This window comes from Chrysochloris asiatica, unplaced genomic scaffold (genome assembly GCF_000296735.1).
Source record: "Chrysochloris asiatica unplaced genomic scaffold, ChrAsi1.0 scaffold00007, whole genome shotgun sequence".
Taxonomy (NCBI): Eukaryota; Metazoa; Chordata; class Mammalia; order Afrosoricida; family Chrysochloridae; genus Chrysochloris; species Chrysochloris asiatica.
In genome coordinates, this window is record NW_006408525.1 from 1,369,779 (window position 1) to 1,396,424 (window position 26,646).

General features: G+C 48.2%; 1 protein-coding gene across 1 annotated transcript in view; it reads right to left on the reverse strand.

The window, feature by feature from the left end:
• Nucleotides 1-14,651: 14,651 nt before the first annotated feature.
• The window catches only part of ASIC2 (acid-sensing (proton-gated) ion channel 2), a 349,916-nt gene continuing 337,921 nt past the window's right edge, over nucleotides 14,652-26,646 (reverse strand). Inside the window, exons 6-10 of the mRNA XM_006832315.1 lie at nucleotides 26,433-26,586; nucleotides 23,514-23,605; nucleotides 18,911-18,990; nucleotides 17,172-17,240; nucleotides 14,652-15,237 (exon numbers count right to left, since the gene is read on the reverse strand). Coding sequence (XP_006832378.1) covers nucleotides 15,136-15,237; nucleotides 17,172-17,240; nucleotides 18,911-18,990; nucleotides 23,514-23,605; nucleotides 26,433-26,586 — 497 coding nt within the window. The 3' untranslated portion in view covers nucleotides 14,652-15,135. The remainder of the gene's footprint in view (nucleotides 15,238-17,171; nucleotides 17,241-18,910; nucleotides 18,991-23,513; nucleotides 23,606-26,432; nucleotides 26,587-26,646) is intronic.

Genomic DNA, 26,646 nt, shown 5'->3' on the forward strand with positions numbered 1-26,646 from the left:
GATCCTTGCTGGAAGAACCAGGCCAGACACGGCAGACTTTGGTTTATGACCCAGGCTTGGGGAGACAAGCCAGCTAATAAAGTGTAGTTTAAGATAAATGGAGTCCTAAGTGTCCACTGGACTTCCAGGTAGAGAGCTGGAGCCAGCTCAGTGTTTCTTCCTCTGTTTACCTGGGATGGGCTTCAGGTGGACTCCAAAAAACTCACTATGGAAGGTTGCCTCGACCCCTCGTCATCTGGGGCTCAGTGCCTCCCTTGCTCACACCTGGCAGATTTCCCAGATCCTTTACTTGGGATTCGGGTTACTAGATTTAGAAAAACACATAATCCAAAAGCAAAACAACAATGAGAACGAAAACCAAATGCTCAGATAAATTTAAATTTCAGATACACAACAAATAATTTTTAATAAAGGGTGTCCCACATATTGCATGAGATGTATACTAAAATTAGATGAGTTGTGTATATAAAATTCACATTTTAACTGGGTGTTCTGTATTCTATCTGACAATTCTCCTTGGGTCTGAAGTCCCATGCTGCTGGTTTGCTTGGGGGCTGTCCTTACAACACTTATTTTCTAAGGCTCCTGATGCAGGGATGTTAGTGTCTCCCATTAGAGTCTGCTTGACTCGGCCCTCCACCTGGTGACTGTTCATATACTATTGTTACCATATGGTAGTGCACCATGATTAAAGATTGCTACCAGGAGCTCTTTCATAGAGCTCTCTAGCGCCCTCTAGCTGAGGGAGGTTTAAGTGCAACAACAGTGAAGCCGGCCCATGCTGGGTAAGGAAGCCAGTGTTGAGGCTGGAAGATGGAATGGGAGACTCTGGTGGCTGTTGGGGAAACAAACAGCACAGATGGTTGTAGTTTTCTGCTTTCCTCAATATGCAGGAAGCTCAGAAGAAGATGGCGCTCTTCCTCCTTAATCTGGAACTTGCACAGTTTCTCAGTTCTCCTGGGACAACTGTGTCTGAAGGTAGGCAAAGTCCTCAGGACCACAAGGGATATGGTAGCAAGAGTAGCCAAGGTAACGGGAATGTGTGAAAAAGCAGAACCCCCAGTTCAGATTGGAGTTTCTTGTGGAAAGACTTCAGAGAGGGCCCTGCCACTACTGAACTATGGACTGGGTCTTTGCTGGTGAGCTCTAAGAAGTGTGTGTGTCTATGTGTGTCTGTGGGTGGGTTGGGGGGGGGGCTATGATGGTAACTTCCAGCAAGACCTGCCCTTTCTGAATGACTCTGGGACAGCAAGCACCAGAGCGGTGACTTAGCGCCCATAATTGGGGAACAAGACTAATTTCCTTACACTTCTGGTCTGGCTCTACCTTGTGTCCCACCCTGGCTTATTGCTTAACTATCCAGTGGAACTCTTGGCTTCAAGTCAAGGTGATGACCAACTTGAGAGCTGACCCTCATCCAAGTAGGTAGTGGTGAAGGACCAGCTCCTTGCTGGAAAGGATGGTTAATCAATGCCTAATGGATTTATGATTAGTAAGTCATAGGTAGGGAGGTCCTCGTTGTTGTTGTTGTTGTTAAGTGCCATCGAGTCAGTTCTGACCCATAGCGACCCTGTACAGGGTTTTCAAGGCTGTAAATCTTTACGGGAGCAGAAAATCTCATCTTTCTCCCGTGGAGAGGCTTGTAGTTTCGAACGGCTGACCTTGTGGTTCGCAGCCCGATTCGTAACCACTACGCTACCAGAGGGAGGTCCTGATCTCTCTTAATTATTGAATTTAAATAAAAAAATAAATACTAGGTAAACATTGTGTGTGTATCATGTGCCATGTACTTATACTCTAAAACAATCACTGTGATGCAGGTATTATCCGAGGAAGAAGGAGAGAGTGGAGAATGTGGGAAAGGTAGTAGAAGGAGAAGACAAATGGTTTGGATAAATGGGCAGAGATTTCTGTGTAAAATGAGAAGAATTAACTGAGTTTTTATCATGTTAGGCAAATCTCACCTCATTCTTCGACCAATTTGGCTCCAAGGGGTTCATTTGAAATGGGCTTTTCTATCTCCTTTATACTGAGAGGAGGAGCGGAGTCCTGGTGTGGCACTGTAGGATATGCAATGGACCACAAGGTCGGTTTGAACCATGAGGTCGGCAGTTTTTACCAGCTTCTCCTTGGAAACCCTATGCAGGGTCGCTATATGTGAGAACCAACTCGATGGCATTTAACAACAACAAGAAGGATAGGAATGAGTCATCCCTGGGTGCCATAAATGGTTCGGCAGTTCAAACCTACCCAGAGGTATTGGAAGAAAGGGCTGGGAATTTGCTTCAAAAAGGTCACAGCTTCGAAAGACATATGGAGCACTTCTACTTTGCACACCCAGGGATGCCATGACTCAGAACTAATAGTCAGCAACCAACAAGAACAACAAGGGGAATGGGATGTCCCGGGGTGGTGGTGGTGGTGGTGGTGGTGGTGACTGGTTTGCTCAAGTGCTGCACCTTCTCTACCTGTTAGTATATTTGGGGGCAGGCGGGGACCCCGAGTGCTGATTGCTCTTCTTGGGCTGAGGTCCCTGTGCTCAACTACATGATCCATATCCTCAGCAGGTATGGCTGGTGTGCTTGACTCTGGCCAGTTAGGTGGGTGCAAGTCATTGGGGGAAGGACACAACGCCTACTGGACGTCTTCTCTAGAGTGGTATGTGTACCACCATTTCTTGTACCTATGATAGACATTGCAAAACTGACCACAACTCTATCCCACTGAGTTGAAATGTGGCCAGGAATCCTTCAACACTTCAGTGGTGGCCACTCTCAATGGCATTGGCAGGTAGGCTGAGACTACTTTGTCATTTCTTCCCTACCACGTGCTGGTCACCACACAGGTAATTTCCCTCGTTTATCTCACTGTCCTCAAAATATTCTGAAGAAGTAACAAGTACCATCCTCACTTCTCAGGAGAAAACTCAGCCTCAGGGAAGTTCTAGAACTTGTTCAAGGTCATGCAGTTGGTAGAGCTGGGATTTGGATAGGGTTGTTAGACTTCAAAGACTGGATTTTGTCCTCTGCATGTCCTAGTCTCAATAGGTGAGTAGAGGCCAAGCACCTGTGCCTGGACTCTCAACAGGCTGGTCCCCAGCACAATGGAGAAGATGCCCATCCTATCTATCAGCTATCTGCTATTCTCTAAATCATTCAAGTTCTCATCTGCTGTCAGCCTTTGTTCTTGCATTTCCCCTGTAAACTTCCTGCGTAACAACCTCTTCTTATCTCTCAAGTCTTCATCAATACCTATACGTAGGTAGACCCTGGTACTGTTTGTGTGTGTTTGTGTATGTCTGTTCCCCACTTCTCCCCAAGCAGACTGTAAACCCCTGGAAACTCCCAGTGTCTCACACAAAGCCTGGTGCATAATGGGCATACAAAACACATTCGTGGAATGATAGAATTGGGACAGAAAACCCAGTCTTATGATTCTTGTCCCCTCCTCCTTCAAGACTAAGCTGGGTATGCTCTGGTGCCCGCTAATCATTTTGAATTGGGTCTATTTTAACTTGGATATAATTCTGCTTGAAAAGAAGCCACAAAAGTATGAATTCTACTAAAGAGATATGGACCCTAACTGTGATAAGTTAGCCAAATGAGACACTTTCTTCTAAGGCGTGGTGGAGAGAGCAGTTTCAAGGGAGCAAAGTGTCTGGATCCCACATCCCAAAGCCATTAGCAGGGGTTTTGTTTTTCAGTCAAAAACCACCATTCCAGGCCCACTGAGAAATTAATGAAATGTCAGTAGCGATGTGTACTTGGGGCCCAGTGGCAGCTGGAGAGCATCACACATGCATTTCCTAGATGCAGTGCATGTTGCTGTTAAGTGCTTTAGAGTTGGTTTCGACTCACAGCGACCCTGTTATAGGGTTTCCAAGGAGCAGCTGGTAGGTTTGAACTGCCGACATTGTGATCCACAGTCCAGTGCTGATCGTCCAGCGCCACCCCAAGAGTCCACATGCAGTGCATGCAGTGATCCTATTTCTTCAGAAACAGGCCGTGGGGAGTGTTTGCAGAGCAGACACTGTAGCTGCCTTTTATGTATGCAGGTCTCCTCATCCCTCACACACTCCACATGCATAAAATAATTTTATGAAATCACATTTCCAAGTTCTTCTGTTCATATTCATTTTCTGCTCATTCATTCACTTTGCCATCTGTGAGAAGGCACTAGCAGACAAGCGGGAGCAGGTGCCAAAGGTTTCAGAAAATTACTGGAGAAAAAACTTGAAATTGATCAAATCCTATCTCTCCTTTTCCTTTCTCCTGCAAATTGGAAAGTGGCAGTCACTGTGCTATTTTAGAAGAAATCTCAGTTGCTCTTTCTGGTACTGTGTATTCTTTTTAGAGACCAGTTTAGCATAGCTCAGGGTTCTTTAGACCACGGGGAGTCCCCACAGGATCAAGGTAGACTTGGGGGTCCATTGTTGTTGTTGTGAAGTGCCGTCAAGTCGGTTCCGACCCATAACGACCCTGTATAGGGTTTCCGAGGAGCAGCTAGTGAACTTGAACTGCCAGCCTTGCAGTTCAATCGACTTTGCAGTCTGGCGCATTAACCCACAGTGCCACACCATAGGCGAAGTTTTGTGTGTATCTGTGCTCCCATGTGCACTTTTCTGGGAGAAGACATCATAGCTTTCATCTTATTTTCAAAAAAGTCATCAACCCAAACAGAACTATGAATCAATGTTCTACAAGAAAATCAAAGACATAAAGAGTTGTACACACATTGTTATTGTGAGATACTATAGTGTTGATTCCCGCTCATGGCAGCCACACGTGTGGACAGTATATAGTGTTGATTCCTGCTCATGGCAGCCACACGTGTGGACAGTAGAACTGCTGGGTAGGCTTTTGAAGGCTCTGAGTTTTCAGAAGCACATCTCCTGACCTATCTTTTGAGGAAGCTTTGGGTAGTTTGAACCGCCAAACTTTTGACTAGAAGATAAGAACTTAATTATTTGTACCAGCCAGGGATCTCTTATACACACCAACGCTTTTAATCTTTGTGATATCCTCTTCTCCATTTTATAGATGGGAAAACCGGTTTGGAACAGTAAATTAAATATTTGCTCAGATTCCTGATACTCATTCTCTACTCAGATCTATAGACTGTTTAGCGTTGGGATGCACCAAAGAAAATGATCTCTGCATTTTCTATCCTCTCCCGTTTTAGAGAGGAGGAAACTGAGGCCCAGAGAGGTGAAGCAAACTGTCCAAGGTCAAGTGGCAAAACTGAGTTAGAAATTCAGCCTTTTGGTTCTCTGCTCATAGCCTTTGCCAACCTATTGCTTTGTTTTTGAAAAGCAAGCGCATATATGCACATCGAATGCTAAACTGAATTAGTGGCAAAGTCTTCTGTTTTGACCTATCTTCAGATGGGTTGGTTCCTAGCCCAGCTTCTTGGTACTCAGGGACCTCATAACCCCCCAAACATATGCAACCTATTAGCCTTAGGACCATGCGAGCCAACACATGCACAAAATGATTCCATGGACTAAGAATCTCTAACGAGTGGGGAGAAAGCCATTAGCTAAATTAATCAGTCCTTGGCTTGGGGACCGTCCATATAGATGCTGGGAAAGAGGAGAAGGAGCTTGAAGACTTTTGCCACAATGCCACCTCCCACACGGTGACAAGGCATCTACCTGCCTCTTGCTGGTCATCTTGGTCAGTTTCCCCTTTCACTTCTTTGCTTGGGTTGCATGATGTATGTGCCATTCCTGAACTGTGCTTTCTCCAGACTCTTGTCTATCTTACTCTCAGCTCTTCAACTGGGAAGCTTGTATTCATCTTCCGTAGTCTGTTTACTTGTCAGTATTCCCTACTCGGATCATAGAACAATTGAGGACAAACCTGTAAAGGGTTTCCAAGGAGCAGCTGGTGGGTTTGAACCACCAACCTTGTGGTTAGCAGCCTAGTGCTTATCCTACAGTGCTATACCAGGGCTCCCCAGACAGATGATTGTTGTTGCTGTTGTAGTTGAATGAGGTCGAGTCAGTTCCAACTCACAGTGACCCTGAATAGGGTTTCTGAGGAGTGGCTGGTGAGTTTGAACTGCTGACCTTGTGATTCAAAATGACTCTGCGGTCCAGTGTATTCTCCTGCAACGTCATACATAATTGGTGGTGTTGTGAAGTGCCGTAGAGTCGGTTCCGACCCATAGCGACACTGTATAGGGTTTCTGAGGAGCAGCTGGTGAGCTTGAAATGCCGACCTTGTAGTTCAAATGGCTTTGCAGTCCGGTGCATTAAACCACAGCGCCAAACTAGGACTCCTCATATATAACAGACATCAATATATATGAGTTGAATGAATGACGATGACCCTGTGTTGTTTGTGCATTTTCCCTTTTGTTCCCCTGTTCCTTTATTAGCTATCCATACATGAAAGCTTGTTCTGTGCAGTGTGGGGTCTGCCCTGGAGGCCTACCTTCCCCCTTCCCCAGAAGCAAGTTCCGTGCCCTCTCTGAGCTGCTCCCTCTTCTCTGTAACAAAGGAAGCTGCTATTTGGTGGGACCTCATAGAGGCTCTGGATCCTGTACTACGTTTGGTTCCTAAAGTCCCGTGGCTCAAATTTCAGCCAAGCAGTAGAGGGGTATATGTGGGGACAACAACACTAGTGAGGTACACACACCATAGAATGATAAACTATTTGAGATCAAAAGAGGAGCATTTACCCAGGGACCAAATTCAGAAGGATTGGGGAAAAAAGGACGGATACAAACAACAATCAGAGGGAGGAAGAGAGGCAAGGGATGTTACATTGAGGGGTAGAAATCACTGAGATGAAACAAAGTGTCTGATTTGTTGAATGTACAGATGATGATCTGCTCTGTAAGCCTTCACTCAAGTCATAATAAAAAGTAAAAAAAAAAAAAAATCTCTTGAGTGTTAGAGGAACAAATAATAGGTTTCTCTTTAGGCCTCTGGACTGAGGTGGGATGAACTGAGCTTTACCTGAAGGAAAACATTATCCAACAAAATGACCCCTGTGGCCAGGACCTGCCTCTGGCGTCCTCACCTCTAGCTCAACAAGAACATTGACCTCCATCCACTGCGGACTCTTGCCTTCCCTTGTCAGGCCTTGTGATTCCACAGACTTCTGAGCAGACATGTGCATGGTTAAAACGCTCATGAAATAGCTTCAGGCTGGAAAGAGGGAAATAAAATAACTCAGGCCTCTCTGCCAAGAACAACAAAGCAAAAGCGTGTAAGCAGCCAGCTCGGTGCCTGGAAGCACCACACAGAAATGCCTAGTCCCTTTCACTCCCTAACTGGTGCAGACGTCCCTGATTCGATTTCTGAGGTCATTCATTCACTCCCCCATTCATTCATTTTTGTTACCCTGGGGATTCCTGGGTGATGCTAATGGTTTGCTCTTGTCTTGGCTACTAACCAAAAGGTTGGCTGGTTAAACCCAACCAGTGGCACCAGCAAAGAAAGGTCTAGAAATCATCTTTTCTAAAGATGACAGCCAAGAGAACCAACTGTGTGGAGCAGCTCACCTCTAATGCATGGGGTTTGGGGCTTTGGGGCTTTGCTTTAGGACTTGCTATCACGCCGCAAACTCCTGTCCTTCATGTCATCACGTATGCTACTCCTGAAAACGTGGCACATGTCTGAAGCTCCGCTGTCCATACCAGCTCCCCAGGTTTGAGAGAGGAAATGACTGCGCATTTGGGGAAAACAAACAAGCCACTTGCCAGAATTCAGGCATACAACTGTGTTTTTTGTTAACAACCGGTTACTATTCAGTTATTGATTTACTCTCTGAATTCATGGTCTTCTCTTCCAGAAGCAAGCAGATTAAATACGTAAAGTATGTAGACCAAGCAAAACAAAGCCAAATGAATCCAGACCCACTGCCCTTGAGTTGTTTCCGAACCACAGCAACCCCAGGGGACAGGGTAGACCTGCCCCATACGTTTTCCAAGGCTTCAAATCTTTCTGAGAGCAGGCTGCCATATCTTCCTCCCTTGGTGTGCCTGGTGAATGCGAACCACCAATTGTTTGGTTAGTGGCCGAGCACTTATCCAGTGTGTCACCATGGCTCCTTGAGGAAAGCCAGAACCCACAAAGCAGAAGGAACACCTTCAAACCCTTTAGAATATCCTCTGCTCTATCACAAATTGATCTAACTTTTTTTGTTGTTCTGAAATGCCAGAAATCCAATGAGGCTGTTCAAATTGCAACTTAAACTATAGATTTTAAAACATTTATGAGACTGTTACTCTGAAACACGGCAGAGCATCAGAAAGAGTCCCAGCTAACAGGACACATTTCACTTGGTCCCTGAGCCCCGGTGTTAGAGGTCTGAGGACACCCTGCCCAGCCCTGGCCTTCCTGCATTCAACAGTCCAGACATCAGCATGACATTTTCCAGCTCGGTACAGTGTTTGTCTTGGGGGAGGGACTTCAATGTCCTGGGAAAAATGATCTCTCTCAGTAGCTTCTGCTTGAAGTGAGGCAGCCTGGTCAACCTACAAATGGAACTGTGGGCAGGAAGGCATAGATAGCTTTGGCACTGCCACTAACTCACAGGGTGACCCCTTTCCCCCAACTCTATGTTTACTCATCTGGCAAATGTAGGGCCAGTGGTAGGTAGAATAAGGGGTCTCCGTGGCACAATGGTTAAGTGCTCAGCTGCTTACCAAAAACTTGGCAGTTCAATTCCACCCAGTGGCTCCATGGGAGAAAGATCTGCTTCTATAAAGATTGCAATTTATGACCTAATCAAAGAAGGCAGGAAGGGGCGGGGAAAATGGGTGAACAGAAACGGGGAGCCCAAGGTGGAACTGGGGAGAGTGCTAACACACTGTGGGGTTTGCAACCAATGTCCTGGAACAAGCTGTGTCTAAACTTGTGAATGGGAAATGAATTTACTCCGTAAACTCACCTAAACCACAATTAACAAGTAAAAACAGATACAGTGGAAAAGTGTAGATTGTATCAAGTGAGGCCTGGAGCCGAAGACAATGAGGTAGGTCTCTTAACAGTTACTTAATAATTAAAGCAGCATTAATCTTTTAAAAACAAATTAGAAATTGGGATAACAAAATCTGTTTTTATGTCAGCACCACCTGAGAATTGTAGAGCGTTGTGAACTTCTCGGCGTGTTTGCATATGATAGATAGAACTGCATATCGAGAGGGACAGGATGCCAGGTGGCAAAATCACCTCTGTAACTACAAAGAAAATACGTGTGGAACCTGAGATCTCTTTCCTAGTTTCCAGTATGAGGAGGAGTCTGTGATGTACATATATGAGTACACACGGGTGAGTAAAAAATATCCACACCCTGGTTTTATTAAAACACCCATCCATGTCCACGGCTGATGACAACATTGAACGTGCATGTGAAATGATTCGAATAGATGAATGACAGTCGATCATGTGGCAAATCATTTGCAAATCAGCCATGGCTCTGCCTATGAAATAATAATTTTGGGTTTCGAAAAGTTTGTGCGAGATGGGTACCAAAACGACTATGGAAGAATATAAACAGAAACAAAATTTGGACCGATACTCGAAGGAAGGTAAAGATTTCTTTAAAAAATGGTTACTGGTGACGAGACATGGATTCATCACTACGAGCCTGAGAGTGAACAGCGGAGTTTAGAATGGAAACATCCTAAATCACCGATGAAGGAAAAATCCAAAAGTCAACCATTAGCTGGAAAATGGATGCTTACAGTTTTCTGGGATTCTCAAGGGCCAGTATTGGGACACTATCAGAAAAAGCTTCAACTATCAACAGTGCTCATTACAGTGAGATGCTCACTGAAGAGCTGAAGCCTAAACTTCAGATTAAACCCAGAGGACCGCTGTCCAAGAGTGTTGTCCTCTTGCTCGACAATGCACATCCACACACCTCTGCCCACACTGTTGACACTCCTCAAAAACTTCGTTTTGAGGTGTTAAAGCATCCTCCCTATAGTCCTGGTCTTGCTCCGTGAGACTTTCACCTGTTTGGTCCCCCGAAAGCAGCCCATTGAGGATGAATATTCACCTCTGATGAAGAAGTGAAGACAGCAGTACATTTGTGGCTCGCAGCTCAGCCTAAAATCATCTTTTAATAAGGGAATAAGAAAGCTTATTGACAGACGGACGGTGTATTGAAAAGCAAGGAGATTATGTCAAATAATGACATATTTGCCTTTTCTAAAAGTTGATTAAAATGAATTCTACAGCCAGAGTGTGGATCATTTTTGACTCACCTTCGTACTTTTTCCATTCAACACAACAGGCAAAGAATCACCTGAGGAAAGTTAAGGCTCAAATTTTGACACTCCCCCACTACCCACCACACAAAAAAAGGTGACAGCCTCGAAAACTCTTAAGGGGACAGTTCTATTCTTACATGAAATTGCTTAAAGTCAGAATCGATTCAATGGCCCCTAACAACAAAGACGCCCATCTTCTAATTCCTGGAACTTACGAGTGTTCTTTAAAGGGGATTCTGCAGACATGGTTACATTAACAATTTAAAGGAAGTTTAAGATAATTTAGTAGGAGTTGGGGAGATTATCCTGGATTGTTGAGTGGCCCCAATCTATTCACCGGGTCTTTAGAAGAGGAAGACGAGTCAGGTAGGTATGACTATGAGGAAGGTCAGAGTGTTACAATGTAAGAACTCTACCTGCCGTTGCTGACTTTGAAGATGCAGTAAGGGGACCTCAAGTCAAGGAATGCGGGTGTCCTCCAAAAGCAGGAAAAGGCAAGGAGACAACTTCTCCCCTAGAGCTTCCAGAAGGAATATAGCACCACCAACTCCTGGATGTTAGCTAGTGAGACCAGCAGAGCTGTCTGTTAACAAGTCTGTGTTGTTTTAAGCCATTAAACTTGTGATGATTTGTAAGAGCACGGGTGGAAAATGAAGGCAGAGTCCTTCCCAGCAACTTGGTACTCTGGTTCTAGGAATTAAAACTGGGCTTTAGGCAACCTCAGCGGGGAGAGTGCTGGGGAGGAGGGAGCCCAGGAAGGGAGGAAGCATCGTGGGGACCTTCTGTCCCAGGTGTCTTCCGGAGCCCCATTACTACCAGCTCCTGGTCACTGCTTGTGAACCCATGTGCCTGGAACAATTTGTCTCACTGGGCAGGGGAAGTGGTATTGCCGCAGACTTGGAGTCTGAAGGGGCCCCGGTACATCACCTGGTTCTGTACCTTGGCTTTGCGCAGTAAGCTGGTATCTTCATCCTAAAATTCGAGGAAATAAGGCTCAGAGAGGTACATAGTCATACTCCATTGGTAAGCAGCTCCCGAGAGAAGGTTGTGGGGCCAGGCTCAGGCCTCCTGGTCTGGGGCTGTTTGCAGTTTCTCTTGTGTGAGTGGTTTGAACAGGTGAGCTCTGACAGGCTACACCTGGCAGGGTTCCACACAGGTACACCATTGAGTTGCTAAATAGTATCCAGGAGCTGTGACTTTGAATCTTGGGGTCTGATGTTCTCAAGTAAGGGACAGAATCATCCTGTGCCCCAAACCAGTTTGTCACCACAGGAATGAAATCTATCAGACATACGTTCAGACAAAACATGAGTTCAAATCCCAGCTCTGTCGATCACCAGCTGCCTGAGCTAGGGCAAGCGATTTTGGTTTTATTGAGGCTCAGTTTGTTCATCTGCAAAATGGGGATAATGAAAGCTACTTAACAAAATCATTGTGAGAATTAAGTGAGCAAACTGTTGGAAGTATCTGGTCTTCATTTATGTGCGTATCCATTTCATAGCATGTGTTGGCGTTGGAATGATGCCAAGCTGCTGGTGGGGGCAGTCATATAATTGCATATGACCTGGGTGGCCCTGGTGGCCTATGATTTGGGACTAGCTCTCCTGGGCCCACGTCCACTGAGACTTGCCACAACTCTGGTGTCTTTCCATGTTGTTGAGACTCAGTTTGTTCACCTGTAAAGGGATTTCATCCTATGACTCCATTTCTGTCATCCCTGGGGCCTCGGAACCTGTGTGGACTTTCTAACATTTACACCATTTGTTTTGGGAAAAGCTGGGAAACAGCTTGGCAGAGCCCAACTCCCTCTACACGATGGGCCATTTTCTACCTGCAGCCAGCTGTTGTGGCTCCTGGGACCACACACCTGACAAAATGCTCTGTGGGACTCATCTTTTAATTATTATTATTTTACAAAAAGTTCTAGGCTGTAGGGGGGGCCATTGTACTGGGAAGGAAGGGTCAGAGACCCACAAGGCTCAGCGGCCAGGAGCAGTGTAGCCTTTACACACTTGACTCTGAACAGGAAACATCCCTGTGGGTACTTCCTGTGACTGTACTTGTTAACCCAGAAGTTGCCAGTTGGAGTTACTGGGATTTCCCATTCTCCATGGAGTTCTGGTATGGTGCTGTGGGGATAGAGCACTGGACAACAAGGTCAGTTTCAACCACAAGGTTGGCAGTTCAAATTCACCAGCCAGTCCTTGGAAACCCTATACAGGGTCGCTATGAGTCAGAACCGACTTGATGGCAACAACAACAAGGAGTACAGTTGGCAGTGCCCTGGCTCATTGAAAATGCCTAGGCAGAGCATAATCCGTCTCCTGGGATATGGCTTAGTCTCCTGACTCTGGTGCAGAACAGAAGACTTGAACACCTCCTGCTTGTCTTCAGCAGAAAGCACACTCTTCTTATACAGTCACCTTATGCATCCCAAACCAGGGAAGTTGGAGGAGGGGAGAATGTGCTGTAAACAGATGACTTACCACAGACACTGGGCCCTGACTCAGTGGTCACCTTCCTACTCACCTGTGTCTTGCTGAAGGCCTCCTGCCTGGTATCCATTCCATGACCTTCCACATCCATCTCACATATGTTGAGGGAAGGGGATGCAGAGCAGGGACCAGAGCCCTGAACCCCTGGTCTAGCCAGTGCTTTCTGTGCATGACAGAGAGGCACAGCCACACTGGCATTTCTTGGCTGCTTTGGGGGATTTTGACTGGAGAGTGGGGGAAGCAGAAGGAAGTACTAAACAGTTAGGCTGACAGATCTGTCCCCATGGAATTAGCAGCGTCCCAGGAGTACAAGGGTTCTGCCTGGATAGGATGTTCTCTCTTGCTACAGGGAGGCTTGAAAGGCATAGTCCCTGCACCTGCACCTTCTAACTTCCTTTCCTGGCCCTTCTTCCAAGAGTCAGGGTGGGGGCTGAATACAAATGCAACCCCTGGTGGGAGAAGACAGGGCTGTTGGATGGGGTGAGGAGGTGGGATGAGGAGAGGCTTGGGTTCTGGGAAGGGTCAGGGTCAGGAGGAGTCAGGAAAGAAGATGGAAGAGCAGAGATGTGAAACCTCATTGACAGCTTTCAGGACTGGGTAGTGTCTTCCTGCCCCATAACTATCTATTGTCTAGTGCAGCATCATTCAAACAAAGCAAGGAATGTGAGCCATTAGTGGGTGTAGAGTTGTGTTTTTAAAAATATAGAATAAAAGAAAATATTGAGTGTGTTGTTGTTGTTAAGTGCCATCGAGTCAGTTATGACCCATAGTGACTCTGTGCAGGGTTTCCAAGGAGTGGCTGGTGAGCTTGAACTACCAACCTCGTGGTTCAAACTGACTTTGCAGTCCAGTGCATTAACATGCAGAGCCACACCAGGACTCCCACAGAGTGTGTACCTTATGCCAAGATAACTTATCGCTTCATAAAACTTTTATCTCATATACAAGGAGACGTTGAAATGATCATGGAAAAATTCCATCATCTTTGAATTCCATTATTTTCCATGAAATTTTTGAAGCCTTCTGTATATTCTTCTGTATATTTATATTCCCATCCATCCATCCATCCATCTCTCTATCTATGGTGGTGGTGGTGGTGATGTGCTGTGGAGTCAATTCTGACTCACAGTGACCCTGTACAGGGTTTCCGAGGCTGTAAATCTTTACGAGAGCAGAAAGCTTCATCTTTCTCCTGCAGAACAGCTGGTAGTTTCAAACCGCCGACCTTGGGGTTAGCACCCTGACTTGTAACCACTATGTTACCAAAGCTCCTAACTATTTATAGTTCTTGGATAATTGAAATGGTTTAACACGTTCAATTGTCAACCAAAAGCTTGGAAGGTTGAGTCCACCAAGAGTAGCTGCTCAAAAGACAGGACTGATGATCTAGCTCTGAAAAATCAGTAAGGATGCAGTACAATTCTACTCTGGAATTAATTGCAAGTGTTTGTTTATCTGGTCTATAATTTTAGTCTCTTCCTAATCCATCAGTCAGAGAGATCTAGGTTTGGGGAAAAGGCAGAAATGACTCAACCATTTCCACAAGACCAGCTTTTAATATGACCGTGATTTGAAGCACGAATAAATAAACGCAAAAAAAAACAAAAAAAAAATTAAAAATGGAGAAACAAAATGAAAAGCTCAGAACATCAAAACCCAAACTCATAAAATAAAATGAAACCTCCAACAGACAAACAGAAGAAGCCCCCCAGATAAAAAGAATTAGACTTCACAGGCTGTTCACGGGGCGAGAAGAACGACATGGGAGCCGTGGATGGAAGTGGGAGTCACCCAGGCCGTGCGCCGCCATCACGGGAGCTGGGGGTGGGCGGGGTGGCCCTGGCCACTTTTGGTGCCGAAGCTCCGTGGACCAGATGGGCGAAGAGGGTTGGTGGGCAGGGCCATGGCCAGACCATGCCCTCCTGTTTCAGAACCTTCACGGATTACACAGGGACGGAACATACTAGAGAGTTCTGCGGTTTCCTTCTTGCTTGTGCAGTTTTGAGTCCAGCTGGGTCTGAGGGTGACTTCGGGGCTGGAATGGGTCCTGCCCGCTGTATGGATCACAGAGCGAGAGCTGGAAACCATGTGGAGAACTGCCATGTACAGAGACAGACGTGGAGGTGGTGCCGTAAGAAGTCTGAACATGCAAGTGCTTTATACATCTGGCAGTGAGATGTAATGGCAGGTTGGTTCTTGGATAGTTCCAGAGCGTGACTTTTCTCTCCTAGGAAGGTCGCGGCAGCCCGAGGACCATCATTCGGGCGTGGCTCTAGCGAGGTTTTGGCAGACAGTTTGCTATGTGTGCATAGGGGGCTCTTATTTCTTTCTGTCATCAGGGGCCATCCCAGCTGAGCTTGCTGCCCCTCTGTCCTGGGTCTTGGGTCTCAAGGTCTGTTTGCGGGGACTGTCAGCAGGCTATCTCCTCCAAGGTCCCCAGGGCCGTCTGCAGGGGCACATTCACAGTGTGGCTGATGGTTTCAGAGTGGTTTGGCATGGTGTCACAGGTGCTCTGGAGGGAGAAGGAAGATGGGTGTTTTTCATTCATTCATTCAGCAACATTTGTGGAGAGGCCAGCAGCAACCCAGCCCAGACCCTGTGCGGCGTTGGGCTCCCCGCTGCTGGGCTCTCTGGAGCCATGATGATGCTCCTACTTACTACCACAGTCATCTTTGCACTGTGGGGTGGGGTGCTGGAGTAGTCTCACGGCCACCCAGGTACCCTCCCCCCCCCTGCCTTGGGGACCTCCTTGGGGTCTGTGTGGGATGGGGCAGGTAGGACCTATGGTTAGGCCTGGGGCAGGGAGCATTCCATTGCTGAGGACAAGCAAGGAATGTGGAAACCCCTCACAGACAGAGCTTGTCAGAGCTTCTGTAAGGAAACATAGGACCAGGCTGGTCGCAGGGAAACACCGTGGGTCCCAGAGCAGGGTGGGCTGTTAGGGTCATGAACTAACTGCAAGGTACTCTCCAGGCTGCGGGGGCAGGAGCTGGGCCAGGACTTTGGGGGAGATTTGATGAGGTCAGGGCTGGGGGCAGGCGGATGGAGTGGAGTCTATGACTGTGGGACTCTTGAAAGGAAGGAAAGAAGGTGGCTAGTGGAGGGAGACACCATTATTGGAGTACTTACTTTAACTGGGGCACTGTGTACAATTGACTGTGTACACTTGGCATACACAATAAACTCTTGGCAGTGCATAAGGAGGTAAGGAACTTCCCCCAAGGCACATGGGTAGGAAGCAGAGGGCCTGGGAGTCAAGTTGGGCCCGCTAAGTTGGAGCCTGACCCCTTCCATACTGTACCGACAGGCCAACAGACAGCAGAGGGGCTGAGAGAGTCAAACCAAGATTTTTTGCCTGGGTGATGAGCCAACAGACAGAGTCTCAAACAAATGGGAGCCCTCTTGGGGCAGGGCTGATAACCATTTGGATTTGTTCATTTTAAAGAGGCAGTGACCATTCAATTGGAGGGGCTAACGCAGGGCCAGAGGGCTCATTGATGGGTGGGGGCAGCCAGTGGGACTTGACATTATCCCTGAGCCTGGAAGTGGACTGATTTTGAAAAGACCTGGCCTCTCTGGTTACAGGAAAGAGAGGCAGTTTGGGGCAGTGGTTAGGGGCACTGCAAGTCCAGCTGGGTGACCGTGGCTTGTGGGTCTCAGCTGCCTCGAGGACAAAATGGGCACACTAACAGACCTTCCTCGAGGACAGCCACTGCTGAAATGAGCTGGTATGTGGAAACATGTAGGCAATGTTGTTAGGCATGCCATAGATGGCAGTTACTGTGGGTATTAGCGGCCCTGGATGGTACAAATGGTTAAGGAGTTTGACTGATAACTTGGAGGCTTGAGTTCGTGGTTTGCGTCCACTCCGAGGTGGCTTGGAAGAATGGCCTGGCAATCTAGCTCTGACAAATCAGCCTCTGCAAACCTTAAGGAACCCATTCTATTCTGACACACACAGAGTTGCCATGATTGAAGCTGACTCCACAGTACCTAGTTTGGTTTGCTAGTATGGGTATTATTGCTACTACCAATTCCCTAGGACCCAACACCCCATGTCCTCTTCAATGGCGTGGAGTACCAGTAACACCCCTCTCACAATACTTTGCAACCCCTGGGGTGGATGAAGCCTTTCTGGTTCTCCCAAAGCCATAAGATGAGAGGAGTTGCCTCGGGCATGGGCCAGGCAGGACCTACCCTTGGAAGCATCAACTTGGTGTCAGCTGCATCCATGCTTTCCTCAACTGCTTTAGAATGAGCCTCAGAGAGAGGCCCCAGGATCAGCTGAAATATTCTGGGACTTGAGCGCTCACAGGATATTGTGAGTTATGAGCCTGTATGTCTCAAGACTCATCCTTTCATTCCTGGGCCCAGTATCTGGTTTCACTTGTCCACCCTTGAGGAGCAAACCACCCAACAAAGCAGCCCAGCATGAACCACTCTCACCACGTTCTCATCGTGGCTTCCTTCGTCCTCTTCTTTGCCAAGCAGATCGAGTAGCTTCTCTTTGATCAGCTGTAAGGAAGGTGGGAAGGGTTGGGCAGGCAGTGAGAATGAAGCAAAGGTAGAGGGGCGTGGCTGCACTCAGCTTGGCAGAAGGTGAGCAGGACAAACTGCCAGCAGCCCAGACTAGCAGACAGTTCCACAAGCCCGTCAGCCCAAACTTTTAGCCAAAATGGAAATTGTTGCAGGTGGTAGCCTTGGAAGAGAATAGGGGACAAACCCTGATTCTCAGAAACCCTGGGAGTATGGTGAGTGCTCGCAGACTGGCTCTGTTCTCAGGAGCAGCCAGGGACCCCCTTTCTTAGGCTGGCATTGGGGGACCAGATTGCTACTTACTCTCTAGACCTGGCAACTCCACAGTTCACAAGTTCAGGCCACATGTGAGTTCATAACATTTTATTCTTAGCAATCAAGCAGAGATATTGAATATACTACCTGGTGTGATTCAATTTCCGTAACTTTGTACGGCTTTTCACAAACATTAATAACACAAAGTGGAATGTAGTCTGGACATGGGACCTAATTTGGGTTTGAGGACCTTGGTCACAGAGACCCTACAGCCCCTATAGTGATTCCCAGTGGGTTTTAGCCATGAACAGCCCTTTCTGGGAGGTAGAACACTGTTCCACAGGCCGAAAGTCAGGTGGGCTGGGAGACTTCATAGGGTCTCAGGGGAGGCTTAGGAATTCTGAGCCACTGCTTGTTTCAGGGAGACACAAAGGGGAGTACAGTCCATTGCCCAACTCAGCCAGGGGGATGGAGGTCCTAAAGCAAGCACAGAGCTCACGACAGAGCCTGGGATGGACGACCCATGGGTTTGTGTTTCCAGGAGTAGCTCCACCCTGTTCCTTGGGCGATGGACTTTGCCTAGCCTGGCTCCTGGACACAGAGGGGTCTGGGAGCTCACTCCCTCTCAGTTAGGGTCTGGGGGAGATGCAGTTGGCTATCTGACCAGCAGGAGGAACTCTCAATGCCAGAAGGCCTGCCTGATGTTTGAGAAACTGCATCTTTCGGGAGATGTGACTCAGGCTGCAGCTTTCAGAGGCCCCTGTGCCCCTGTGGGCTTCTCCCTCAGGACAGGTGAGGATTGTTGGGACATGCCCCTTCCCTAAGCCTGGCTAGGCCTCAGAAAGCATGGCTTCAGCGAAGGGCCTCCCCGAGAGCAGGTGTGTGGGAGTATGTATACGTGGTGTGTATGTATACATGTGTGCTGTGTGTGTTTATGTGTATGTGGTGTGTAGATGTGCACGTGATGTGTGTATGCATACTATGTGGTATGTGTGTGCATGTGCTGTATGTATGAGTATGTGGGGGTGCATGTGGTGTGTGTGTAGATCTGGACTCACCATATATGTATGTATGAAGCTGCTCCATTGGCCTAGGATGGGAGGGGCTCAGAGTACCATCTCCTCCCTTTCTTCCCTTCCCCTTCCCTTCCTCCCCCAGTGTAGGCAGCCCCCAGCTCTTCAAGCCCTCTAAGGATAGACTATGGCTTCGTTTATCCTATCTGTGTCCCTCCATCCCTGGGGCTGAGATGCAGTGGTCGGTTGCTCGATATGAATGCTGTAGGTGGGCAGGGAGGAGGAGGTGGTTCTGGGTGGAGAGGGAAACAGTCTCCCTCCACCTTTGTTTTGAAACTGGGCTGGCCAAGGACACATACCATGAGAGATCCCAAATCTTACCTCATAAATATAATCAAAGAGTTCTAGTATTGTAAGGATACTAGCACCAATAAACAATCCCATCTGACCACCAATATCACCTGGAGAGAGACAGAAAGACCAAAGGCTTGGTTTTACTCACATAGCTTCCAGGAAGGGCGCTCACATCATGAGGGAAAAGCAGACCTTCTAGATGATTCCCACTTCCACGGAACCCGACTCTGCATCCAAAGACAAGTCCCTCCCTCACTTCACAAGGGTTCCCAGCACCCACTAATCTGAATGCATACTCGGGGGGTGGGGGAGACGGGCTCAGGAAAGAAAGACCTCAGGACCTGCAGCCACTAGGCATGCTCAGTTTTACAAAGAACATTGACTGGCTCCTGCTTGGGTCATGCTCCAGGTTGGTAGCCGAGAGACAAGAAGAGAATGTGGCCATGCTCTGGCCCAGGGCACAGTCTAGTTCCAAACACCTGTGTCAGGTGTCCATGAGCAGAGACCTGTCATCTCAATTATGGTATGGCTTCAGGCCACACCAGGGCATCTCCCACCCTTGGGCTTAAGTCATAGGAGAAACCTGTCTCTCCCAGTCAGAGGTAAATGCTCTTTCTAGAGCAGATGGCTCTGACTCTGGGGTGTACCAATTACTTGGGCCAAAGTTTTTCTAGACTGGACTTCAGATCCTCTTCCTGGTAAGCTGTTATCAGTGGAGATGCAGGACCTGCCTTCTTGTTGTTGGTAAGTGCTGTTGAGTTGGTTCTGACTCGTAGTGACTCTGTATAGGGTTTCTGAAGAATGGCTGTTGAGTTAGGACCTACCTTACACCTATAGAGCCAGAATCCTTGGGTTGGGTTCTGGAAATCAGAATTTGAGATTTCTCAGGTGGTTCTTAAGATCACCAGAATTTGAGAACTAGTCTCCGGGGGTGGGGGATACCTATGGGAGGGCTGAAGGTGTTTTGAGACCCTCTGAGATTGCATGCAAAAGACAATGCATGTGCCCTTGGGCATCTGGAGTGAGAGAGGTCACAGCTAGGGTTAGATTCTTCAAGAAGTCTCAATCCCTCAAACGTTCAACAGGCTTTGCTGCAGAGGCAGAATGGTGGACACAGGCTCTGAGGCTCTGTGCCTGGAGCTGGGCCACCAACTTTTGTACCTTTGCCAAACCATGGTCTTCTCAGCAGTGTCACCTTCAAAGGAGATTTGGCGGTAGGGTGGGGGTTGGTAAGTGTGTGTGTGTGTTAGTAGGGTATGTGCTGAGGCTATGCTAAGGGTGCTGTGTGCATGGGTTAGAATTTATAGAGAAGCTGTGGGTGTGGTAGGTGGCTGTCTATTCCTGGTGTGGCGCTGTAGAATCAGCACTGGACTGCGAGCCACAAGGTCGGCAGTTCAAACTCACTAGCTGATCCTTGGAAATCCTATACAGGGTGGGTATGAGCTGGAACTGACTCAACGTCACTTACCACCACCACCACCAACATCTACATCTAAGGAGCACTGGTGGCACTATGGGTCAGACACTGGGCTGCTAACTGCAAGGTAGGTGGTTCAAATCCAGCAGCTGCTCTGCAGGAAAACAATGAGACTGTCCACACCTTTAAAGATGTACAGTGGTGGAAACCCTATATAGGATTCCAGCGAGTCAGAATCAACTCCATGGTGCATCTGCATGTAGGTGAGTGACGTCTGTGTGTCTAAGTGTGGGCTCGTGGAGACGCATACAGTGTGAGTGTGTAGAACAGGTGTAAGCAGGTGCAGTTGTGGGGTGTGTGGTACATGCATGGGATAAGTGGGTTAGAGGGTAGGTAGGCAGTGTGTACATGCATGTCTCTTTAGCTGTGTAGTTAGCATGTGGGTCTGTGCAGGTGTGCATTGGTATGTATGCTCTGTGTTACCATGGATGCAGGTTTAGTGCATGTGTGTGTGGGGTGTAAGGTCTGTAGCATGTGTGGTGTTCATGTGTGTGGACGCAGGGAGGTGAGGGCTGAGGGCTGAGGGCTTGCTGGCAGTGGCGTGCTCAGCACAGCAGGTAGAGATGGCAGCATTCTTTTCTCAGCAGGCTATTCTGGGTAGGAATGAGATGCTGGGAGCAGGCTCATCCTCATATCTGATGCAGAGATGGCTGTCCTTCCTGACAGATTCAGAGCACAGGCCCTCCTCGCTCTGTGTGTGTGCGTGTGTGTGTCACTGCGAGCCAATCCTGGAAGAGGGGGGACCCACAAGTGTGTGTGCATTTGTGTGTGATCCTATGCTGGAGGAGGCCTGCGTGTGCATGTGGGTGGCCAGACATGTGTGTATGTGTGATCCTATGTTGGAGGAGGTGTGTGTGTGTGCATGTGTGCATGCAGAAATGTGTATATGTGTGATCCTATGCTAGAGGAAGCCTGTGTGTGCATTTGGGTGTGCAGACATGTGTGTATGTGTGATTCTATGCTGGATGAGGCCTGTGTGTGCATGTGGGCATGCAGGCATGTGTGTGTGTGATCCTATGTTGGAGAAGGCCTGTGTGTGCATGTGGGCATACAGGCATGTGTGTGTGTGTGATCCTATGCTGGAGGAGGTGTGTGTGTATCTGTGGGCGTGCAGGCATGTGTGTGATCCTGTGTTGGAGGAGGAGGTGTGTGTGTGTGTTTGTGTGTGTGTGGGCATGCAGGCATGTGTGTGTATGTTGTGTGATCCTATTTTGGAGGAGGTGTGTGTGTGTCTGTGGGTGTGCAGGCATGTGTGTGTGTGTGTGATACTGTGTTGGAGGAGGAGGTGTGTGTGTTTGTGTGTATGTGGGCGTGCAGGCATGTGTGTGTGTGTGTTGTGTGATCCTATGTTGGAGGAGGTGTGTGTGTGTCTGTGGGCGTACAGGCATGTGTGTGTGATCCTATGTTGGAGGAGGTGTGTGTGTATGTATGTGGGCCTGCAGGCATGTGTGTGTGTGTTATCTTATGTTGGAGGAGGTATGTGTGTGTATGTGTGTGTAGGCCTGCAGGCATGTGTGTGTGTGTCATTCTTTGTTGGAGGAGGCCTGTGTGTGCAAGTGGGCGTGCAGGCATGTGTGTGATCCTATGCTGGAGGAGGACTGTCCTGAATCTTCTTTGGGAAATCAAGGCCAGAGCCAGCAGCAGAGCGGGGCAGGGGCGGCATAAGGAGCTCCCATCCAGAGGCGTGGTCTCAGTCAGGAGCCCAGGGAAAGGTCTCTTTGACCACAATGACTTCAGCGACCTAAGTGACAGCCCCATAACCCAGCTGACCAAGCGGTGGTCCAGTCCCCAGCCTCCTGGGCGTGGTGCACGATGCTCAGATGGCTCCTGAAAGTCCCAGCTGGGCCTGACCTGGTGATAGTGCAGGAATCATTTGTGGACCCCCTTAGGCTAGGGGCACCATCACCTTTAGCCATTACAAAAGTTCCTAAGGTTGATCTATTGAACCCATTTTATAGGGGAGAGACCTGAGGTTCAGCGAGGTGAAGTTGCGTGCCTACATTCTCAGAGCTGGTGTGCAGCAGCCCTTACCTTGCTGCAGCTCTTTGGTCTATAACTCCAGGTTGTCTTTCTCACCTAGCTCAGCTCACTGGGTCTGGTGGCTGAGGGCTTGCCCACGACATGCTTCTCCTGAGAGGAGACCACAGCAGTGATTCCTCCCCCAGGGAACAGGCATCACCACATGCTTTCTTGAAAGTGAGAGTTGGGAGAGGGGCCTGAGAATCAGGTTCTGAAACTGGTCACCCTTTAGGGGTCTTGTGATTTCTATGCTGGGATAGAGTTGGAATGATCTCCTTGCTCCCAATGTGTGCTAACTGGCCAGGGGAATGGGTAAGAACTAGCTGGGGTTGTTGGTGTGGCCTGCAGGGCACTGGTCTAGAAGGGGGCTGGTAGGGGTGGGGGATCTAGAGAAACTCTTGGAGGAGGAGCCATTTGAAGCCCTCTGATGTGGGAACCATCATTCCTCCCTCTTCATTGGGATGGTCACACGCTAGTTTGTGAAGTCTCAGCTTCAAGGAAGTCTGGGAGCAACTGTGTACTGAGGGGTCCATTGGTCCTGGTACCCACCATCTGTCCTGCATACCCCCAGGAACCTGAGCACTTTGCAAACATCACCTAAGGTCCATGCAAATCTGGGAAATGGTGGCTCTTCTTTTATGTTTGACCAAATACTATTCGTTCCGGGGATGACACTTGGCCTTGCTGGATGGGGGCTGCATTAGGGTCTTCACTGTGCCCACTGCTTGGTGAGTGAGTTCACCACTGTCCTTTTTCTATCAATCCAGGACTCTGACTCCCTGGGAGCAGAAGATCAAGATCATGGAGTCCAAGAGGGCAGAGCTGGGAAGACTCCAGAGACCTTTCATTTACACCCTCATTGTATGGCCTGAGGCCAGAACTGAGACCAGGACCCAGGCTCCCTGGCTTCCCACCAGGCTCTCAGTTGGTTCCACCATGCTGGCGGTCTCCCCATTCCAGGACAGGCGCAGTGCCATGAAAGAGGGAGTAATTAGGAAATTAAAAGGCTAGATTCACTAGGAGGTTCAGATAGCTATCTGCCTGCCTGCCTGCCTACCCGCCCACCTACCTACCTTCCCTCCCTCCTACCCCCCATGAGATGTGGAAATGTTTGCCATAGACACCCCGACTTACCAAGTAAGGCAGCAACTTCATACGCCTTCTTCTGTTCAATTGTCTCATAATTGAGAGCTTCAAAAAATATATCCAGAACAAGGACGTTCTCTCTGCAGGGAATATTCAGTACCATAAATGGTTAGAACCTTCAGGATCTATACAGACCGCCTAACACAGCGTTCTCGGGGACAGATGGAGAAAATGAGGCCCAGGGAAGTAAAACAACCAGACCAAAGTGAGAGCTTGTTCGTGGAGAGCTGGGGATTGAAGCCAAGAATTCTGACTCCAGCCCAGGGCTCCTTCTAGGACTGCAGATACGTATGGGAGAGCTTCCGAAAGTTTGTGGGAAAATAGAAGGAAAGATAATGGCCCCCTTTGCCTTTATTTCTAGCCTCTCTCTTCTCACCCTTCCCAGGAATCCCACCTGGATTTCAAGTCTTTGGGCCCCAAAGGGTCTGTCTGGGCATGAAGGTGGGCTCAGTAATCTCCTGACAAGGACTACTTTGACCAGTGTGCCTGTTCTAGCTGACCTTCCACACTGCCCCTGCCCACTCCTGAAAGCCCTTTGCCAACTGGGATTTACCAGCTTCTCCTAGAAGGAGGCCGTTCCCTGGCCAGTTGTCCGAGTCAGAGAGGGTTTGGAGGGAGCAAGCCCACCTCTGCTGGTGGGTTTCTGGCAGAAGCATCTGGTTTTGCCTCTTGGGCAGGTGTGTTAATGAGACACGTCCTGGCAGTAAAGTCCTAACTAGCTGCAGAAGGCCTGCTATGCAGCAGACCCGGCATCTCCTGCAATTCCCTGTCTTCTTTCACACTCCTCACATCACCCTTAGCGCCCCTTATTCTTAACCAGCTGTCCAGGATGGAGTTTGGAGAGTGTGTTAGCTGGGGAAGGGGATCAAATCCCCCTTTCCCCACACAGGACCCTCTCATTAAACTTCCTACCATCTCCTGCCTGGCTTAAGGCAGCTGCCCCCTAGCAGGGTCCCCTCCTCCCATTCTGCTTCCCAAGCATCCTCTATGCTGCAGCCTGAAGGATCTCCTTAAAACCGCTGCATGCATTCCAATGAAATACACTCAGAAGTCAGCTTCTCGGTCACATTAGCTACAGTTTAAATGCTCACTAGCCACAGGTGGCTTTGTTGTTAACTGCTGTAAAGTCAGCCCCCAGATCACGGCATTTCCACACAAGACAGAAAGAAACATTGTCCATTCCTGAGCCATTCCCATCCCATGGCCCCTTGCGGATTGGACCGTTAGAAACCATGGGGTTTTCATTAAGTGATTTTCAGAAGTCTATCAGTAGGTCTTTATTTCTAGTTCATCTTAGTGTGGAAGGTCTGCTGAATTCTGTTCAGCACCATAGCGACACACAGCCTTCCCTGAAGGATGGATAGCTGGGCTTGAGGAGCACTGGCTGGGAATCAAACAACCCAGATGGCTTGCATGCAAGGCAAGACTCTACCACTGAGCCACCAATGGGTACCATATTGGATTGTTCAGATTTAGAACATCTTCATCATGTGGACATTTCTTATTGGAGAGTGCTGGCCTCAGAAGTAACTTTGAGCCTGTCCCTTGTTTAAACTCTTTAGCAGCTTCCTGGTCTTTAAGACCACCCTTACTCATAATTACATCAACTTCACCCAGCACCCCCTTTGTAATTCTTTTGCCTGCCCTGTTCTGGTTCACTCTGCTCATCTCCTGTCTGGGACATTCTCTTCTCCCTTCGCTCATTAATTTAATTCTTCCAGAAGAGTTTTTTTTTGAGCTCCAGCTTTGTGTCAGGCACTCTGTTAACACTTTGGTAGACAGCAGACACCACACACAAACACATGCACACACATGTTTCTGCCTTCAGGGAGCTTTCAATCTAGCACAGAATGCACAAGTCATTATATGCATGAATGTATAAGCACACACTGTGGTTAGTGTTATAAAGGAAAACTCCCGAGGACTTTGAGAAAAAGTACCAGGAGGGGACCTAAGTTAACTCCTGAGAGGAAGAGTGGACAGTTGAAACATTCTAGACAGAGGAAAAGCAAGGTTTGCTTGGAAAAACTTAATAATATTTGAAGCAAATACCTGAAACTTTTCTTGACCTCATCCCATGTGAACTCCAGCCCACTTATTGTTTTCTCTTACTGTATGTACACTTTTCTATCACTTGTATTAGCCAATAAGTATTCAGTTGCATACTTGTCTCCCTGCAAGACTGTAAGCTATGGCTTAGTCATTTGTCTTTGTATTCTGAGCGCGAGCTCCATGTTGTTGTTGTTGTTAAGTACTGTGGAGTCGGTTCCAACTCATAGTGACCCTGTACAGGGTTTCCGAGGCTGTAAATCTTTACGGGAGCAGAAAGCCTCATCTTTCTCCCGTGGAACCGCTGGTAGTTTCAAACTGCCAACCTTGAGGTTAGCAGCCCGATTCATAATCACTACGCTACCAGAGAGCTCCATGACTGCCTGCTAAATCGAACTAAGAGAGCATTGGTGTTGCCATGTCCCCCTCCATGCGGTAGACCCAAGTCCAGTCTCCTCCCAGCGAGCCTCATGTGCCGCCACCACTCATCTGTCAGCTCTGAGATGCTGAACCAGCTTCAGTGGAGCTTCTAGACAAAGATGGACCAGGAAGAAAGGCCTAGTGATTCACGTCTGAAAATCAGCAAGTGAGAACCCATGAATCCCAATGTTCAGACACACAGCTGATCAGGATCAGGTAGCATTTCGTATCTTTGTGCAGAGTCCCCAGGAGTCAGGGGACAAGTGGATAGCAGCCCAAAACAACAACAACAACAAATGGAATGAACTGCTTACCTCCTCCCTCTTCGATTGCCATGCTCATTGTACACACGCACCCCACTTCTCTCAGCCATATTCTGTGGGTCTCTAATTCATCCCCACCTCCCCCCAGCCTCCCCTGCCCACCATGTCCACTTACGAGATATATTTTTCAGATTTGTTGAATTTCTTCTCAAGATACTTGGCTGACGTCTTGCTGGGGATCTTCACCATGGAGAGCTCTTTGTTGTAGCGGGTCAGGTTGCAGGGGGTCCTGCAGAGACAGTAATTACTGTCCTTTTCCGCTAGCAGACCTGGAGTGGAGAGGGAGGCAGGGGTCGGTCAGGTGTGGAACCTGGGACTTGTGGCCAGAA